Source organism: Parasteatoda tepidariorum, chromosome 8 (genome assembly GCF_982258835.1).
Source record: "Parasteatoda tepidariorum strain Cologne lab strain chromosome 8, Ptep-v5.0, whole genome shotgun sequence".
NCBI classification, from domain to species: domain Eukaryota; kingdom Metazoa; phylum Arthropoda; class Arachnida; order Araneae; family Theridiidae; genus Parasteatoda; species Parasteatoda tepidariorum.
Genome location: NC_141762.1, coordinates 2,957,563 through 2,963,562, shown reverse-complemented (window position 1 = coordinate 2,963,562; position 6,000 = coordinate 2,957,563). Strand labels below are relative to the sequence as shown.

The 6,000-nt window shown below is 32.4% G+C and overlaps 1 protein-coding gene across 1 annotated transcript in view; it reads right to left on the bottom strand.

The window, feature by feature from the left end:
• Positions 1-271: 271 nt before the first annotated feature.
• The window catches only part of LOC107442175 (bone morphogenetic protein 2-A), a 30,064-nt gene continuing 24,335 nt past the window's right edge, over positions 272-6,000 (bottom strand). The window contains exons 7-8 of the mRNA XM_016055667.5: positions 5,213-5,358; positions 272-1,777 (exon numbers count right to left, since the gene is read on the bottom strand). Of these exons, the coding sequence (XP_015911153.1) occupies positions 1,652-1,777; positions 5,213-5,358 (272 nt within the window). The 3' untranslated portion in view covers positions 272-1,651. The remainder of the gene's footprint in view (positions 1,778-5,212; positions 5,359-6,000) is intronic.

Here is a 6,000-nt window from a genome sequence, read left to right as displayed (position 1 = left end):
TTAAGTAATGGTGATTAAAAGGTTCTAAAGTCTCATTTTTTTTTTTTAAAAAAAAAAAAACTGTATTTTTTTTAACAGTTTCTTTTTAATTTTTGTTTCTAAGTTTTTTAAAAAAAGCTGTTAAAAAACTCGGTCGTTGGGAAATTTTAGTTTTTATTATGTGTATTCTATTTTATGTGTATTTTTATTATGTGTATTCTATTTTATATTCTATTTTCATCATAATCATGTCGATAGCAAAGAAACTGTCGAGAGAAAAAAGAGTGTGCGATAAAGGAAAAGAACTATTTAATAAAATTTACGTTGAAGTGAGTAAATAAATGAACAATATACTCTAAAACACATTCCGTAACGAAAAAAAGAAAGAAAGAAAATATGTTAAATATATACACAATATGAACTGTCAAAATATTATGCAATTAACAGAGAATAACATTTAACTTTTTCTTAACAATTAACAGAGCAATCAGCAATGAACAGTGAAATAAACAGAGGTCTTTTGTTTCAAATTGGTTTTTAAACCTAAAGTAGATACCATGAAGTTTCAACTACTGAAATTTTTTTGTTTTTTAAAAAGCGCGAGCAAAATAAAGCATGACCGTTAAATGATGATTATTTGTTTGTATACGTAATTTGTTTGTATGTTTGATATTATGAAGAAGAAAAAACGTTTCAGCGTTTGAGATTTTAAGGTTTTCTCTAGGTTTACCCGAATTCACTTTTTTCTATGGTTAAAATGTTTACTTATTAATGTAGGATGTAACAGAATTTGAAAGGAAGCGCTTCACCCACGATAAAGAGTCCTCTAAAGATAACTCAAAATTTAATAAATTATTATTCAGCAGGTATAATGTTTTTTTTTAGATGGTTTTAAAATGGTAGTTAGGTACTTTTATTTACATCACACTAGAGCTGCACAATGGGCTATTGCCGACGATCTGGGAAGCATCCCTGAGGATGATCCGAAGATATGCCATCTCAATTTTGATCCTCTGCAGAGGGGATGGCTCCCCTGCTTTGGTAGCCCGACGACCTGCGCGCGTCTTCGAGCACTTTATGGCAGAACAGTTTAACGAAGACCGATACCGCGCATCCTCGGTCCCTATGCAAGCTGATCAAAGTGGTCAGCCACCCGCTTACTGACCGCAGCTAGTGATGCTTGACTTCAGTGTTCTACTGGGAAGTTTTAAAAAGAGAAAATGAAATTTCATTTTCAAAACTAACTTCAACTTCTGACTTATCATCATCATTAAGTCAACACCTCCTAGAAGAAAAAATGCCTCAGCACGGATCAATTTAGTAGTCCGACCTAACGAGCATAAACTGCGCAGTGGGTGAAAAATAAGAAAGATGTCATTACGTATGAACTAACTAAAGGATCAAATTTCTTGTTTATGGTAAAAACCGTGCTAAGGCCTTCTCTTTTCTTGGAGGTATTGGTTCAGTCGAACACATAAAACGAAAGTTTATCTGCCCATTTTGTAGAAGAATATAAAGGAAGTTCGATAAAAATGAGCTAAAAATAAAATTCATTCAGTAGTGAAATAATGAGGATAAAATACATAACTATATACAAAATAATATTATAATATGTACTGGTAAAATATGAGGTAGTTGCGTTCATTATTTTACAGGCGAAGAAGAGCGAGTGTTACGAAGGTCTGCATCCGCAACTTGTGGGTACAAAATCTTCCAGAACAGTTTCGAACACTTGATTCTCTCCATCATAAAGGAGGGCTGGCATGGATTCTCGTCTGGTCACAACGCAATTTGATTCCTAGAACAAATCATTCAATTCAATATCTCAAATAATTTAAATTATACAGAATTAATAAAATAAGTGCCCTTTATAGAGGCACTTTTTCCTAGTAGTGTTAAAATATTTTTGGTGCTGAGATTGATTTTTAAAAAGAAATTCATTTACATTATAATCCAAAAACTAATTTAACTTTTAAAACCCTTTTTTTAGGTAAGCGAGTGGGTGAAATTTTTGGAATTTTACCTACTGTAAAGAATTATAGTTGATCTTATGTTACTGCGAAGGACCGAAATCAAGAGAATGTCGACTTTCACAGGTGAATGTCAACAATCACATTTGGTGAATGTCCAAAATATTTGTTATATACGATTTGATATTAATCTATTCGTTGATAATATTTGATATTTTAATGTTCTGCTGAGGATAGATTAGGAGAAACATCAGTGTTCGGAGTACCGGTTAAAGACATACCTGGGCACTTGACGACCTTAAACAAATATTGATGTAGGGGGCATACCGTTGCAAATGTATACAGGGCAGAGGCGCTTAAATAGACCTACTCTATTTGGACATTTTCCAAAGCGACTGTGTGTCAATCACCCATTTCGGTTATTAACGCTTATAAAAAACCGAATTTATAAGTTCTGCGTTTATAACTACAGACAAACTTGAAGAAGCATATGAACAGAGCAAGAGAAAATAACTCTCCATAAATGGTACACCCCACGTAAAACTTAACTGTTACCCAACTATTACTACGAACAATTAATGAAGTATGGTAGGAAGGCATGTTGAGTGTTAAGCGCTTTAGCAGTATGAATCTAGTTAAATTGTACATAAACTCTATATATTAAATTATTTCAAGTAATGTAAAACAATTTATTGACGTTATATGAAATATTTTAATGAAATTAAATTATACAGATTATCTAAAATAATTTAACGCAATTAAAATATACAGAACTATACATTTTGATTCTAGGACATGTCCATAAAATAATTTTAAGGTATGAATAAACTTAACATGTACAGTGCGCAAAATAAAAAAATGGACCACTCTGAATAACTTTTGATCTAATGATTGGATCTTCACGTTTTAGGACTCAATCCTCATTTTTCGAGGGGGGGGGGTAACCTCTAACAAAGAATATAGAAAGGAGAAGAAGTCCAGCTCTTAGAATACGTAACTAATGAGGGGAACTGCTCAGTTCGGTATGCTATACCAGAAAATCAACTTCAGGATGAGCAACATACTCAGATTTAACAGACTATTTATACGTATTAAGATCCAGTGCATGGGCATTAGAAGCAAAGTGACGGTCAGGAGGTACGTCAACCATGAACCGACGACTCTATATGTATGGTTGGGTGTGCTACCACTCGCACCGCCATTTTTATTATTACTTTCTATGTCAAAATATTTTGGCAGATTTAATTAACATGAATGATATTACGGTAATCTCAAAGAAATATCTTTATTAACAGTACAGTACCGTTTATCAATAGTGTAAAATGCAGAACGAACCAATAGGCGATCGCAACGCTCGGTTACGCCATCAAAGAAAAGACCGGTTTCATGCCTTTGATCCTTCTCACTTCCCTCTCCTCCTCTTTTTAATTGTATAGGAATGTACTATGACATTTTTCCATTTCTAAATATGTTTCGTATTTAATTGTTAAAAATATTTTCTTTTTAAATTTCCATGACGCTTTCTTTTAGAACTATGTTCAATGTAGTTTTCAGTTCCATATAGTTTCCTAACTTAAAATATTTTAGTCTGTTTGAAAATTAAGACAGAAACTAACCTACTTCTATGACTCTCCACACGCTATAGTGGGGAAAGCGTGTTGCCATAGGTGGAGAGTTCTGCTCTACGCCACCTGTAGTCCATTTCGATCTCCAATAACAAATAAGAAGAGAAAACTTTTCTTCTTCTCCCCTATCTCTGTAGTGGTTGGGAGAAGAAAGGAGGGTGGAAACCAGTTTCAAGAACTTCTGCCATGTGCCCCTAAATTTTGTTTTCCCGTTATACACAGGGACCACACAAAACCTTGGAGGACTGGTTTACATTATACCTAAGGAAACTAGTCTTCTTTTCAATGTATATTCTTCGCTTCTAATATGCTAATTAATTAGTACTGACGACATTTTAAAATACGAAATCAGACAGGAAAAAAAAAACGCACTTTCTTTGAATAAACATGCAATTTTTTCGACGGATTCTGATTTCTGGCTCCCAAAATATAGGAGATAGTCCCAATCTGGGAAATATGGTTTCGGTAGTGTGGTCAGGAGATACGACTGTTTTAAAATTTGATTTTTCAGGAACTATTCGACCGATTTCAGTCAAATTTTGTATTTTGCCATGTAAAATTACTGACTTTAAAATGACGTAAAAAAATGTATACCTTACAATTCAAATGTTTCGACTATAATTAAATAAAATAAAAATAAATATTTACTAAAATTTATTTTTTGCGTGGAAATATCTTTGAACAAACGAATTTCATATCGTGCAAAATTTTTTAAATTCACTCAAAGGGTTCTCGAGACATGGTGAAATACGCAAAAAGTAAAATTAAACATTGAGGTTCCTAACTTCTCCTGACCAAACTATTGGGAAGACCCTATTTCTGCGATTGCGGCTACTCCCCATATTTTGGGAGTCAGAAGAAAATGTATGTTTTTTCAGAGAAGGCATGTTTTTATGTCCTATTTCATAATTTTAAATATCGTCTGCACTAATTAATCAGCATATTTGAGGTTACCCCTCGAACCATTAAGATTGAGTCTTAGATCGCAAAGATCAGATTATTAGATCAAAAGTTATTCCGGTTGGTCCATTTTTTTGGCACATTATCCGTTCTGACAATCAATTTGATAAAAAAAAAATTAAAATTCATTATTTATGAAATCAATCCTTCAAGAAGTCTTTGAGTAGCAAAATAAAAATAAAATCGATAGTGATTTTATTGTTTCTTATAATAATATATTAAATATAGAAGCAATGTACGAGTAGATACATAAATAATTAGTGTATTTTGTAAATTTAAACAGCAAAATTCCTGCGATTATTTGCTTAAAAATGTATTTTCACCATAGGATACATTTTTTGTAACTTTTATAATGTAATTCAATTAATAAATTGTAAAAAGTTTGAAAATATTCCCTCTTTTTTAAGTATATACATTTTTATTTTCAGTAATTAATATTACGACCTGTTTCTGGTTACATGAAATGCAATTATTTGTAAAGTGTGAAAGCATTTTAATTTCAAAATTTTCCTATTACTATCATTTAAAAAAAGACAAATCAAGACACTTTGTTGGTTTTTGAGCAATTGAAAAGCCAATTTTTTAACATATTTGCTACAGGAAGTATCCCTATACTTTAACATCGCAATTGTTTGTTATGCGATTTAAAGCATGTAATTTTCAGAAGAATTAATTTACCAAATTCTTTTTCTTGACTTTGAAGAGTCGCTGAATCCAGTGGGCGAAGAATGACTCTCGATTATGCGGCTGAACAGAACAACTTCCTTCGCAAAATGTCCACACTACCCCTGTTGGCCACACAATGTATTCATCTAGTCCCACTTCTGAAAAAATAAAATGATTGGTAAACCTCTATATGAATCAGCCGTAAAGTTTGCGAAATATTTAATTCAGTAAAAGCTCGATACAATGAGTATACTATGGGAAGTTGGCTACAAGGGGCAGAAGGGTATCAAAATGTCTGGTATTAATACAGAAAAGTGTAGAACAATCATCATTTCCCCTTATTTCCTTCTTTGAATCTTGATTCTTTATGTTAAGAAAGGATAAATAAAATATATGAGGGCAACCTCCAGTCAAGTTATCTTCCTTATTGCGAAAGAAAAAAAAAATCTTTCGCTATTTTCATGAATCTTGCTCCTGACTTTTCATCTTGACAACTAGTTATTAAAATCAACATCCAGTTTTGTCAATGATGTCAAACACTATTAAAGGCAAGTTCAACTTACACTTAATTAGAATAAATAAATCAATTGCCATACATTTTGTGGTTGTGAATGGCAATCAGTTGTTTTCACTATTTCTATTGGCCAATCTTTACCTCATTCCAATGGAAACGTATTCCTATCGGTTGTTACTTGTAAATGATTGATCATTGATGATTTTTCATTGGACAGATTAGTGAAGTGACGCTAACTTAGATAATCTTTATAGAACCATGTGACAGTTCTGTCACAAAACATTCG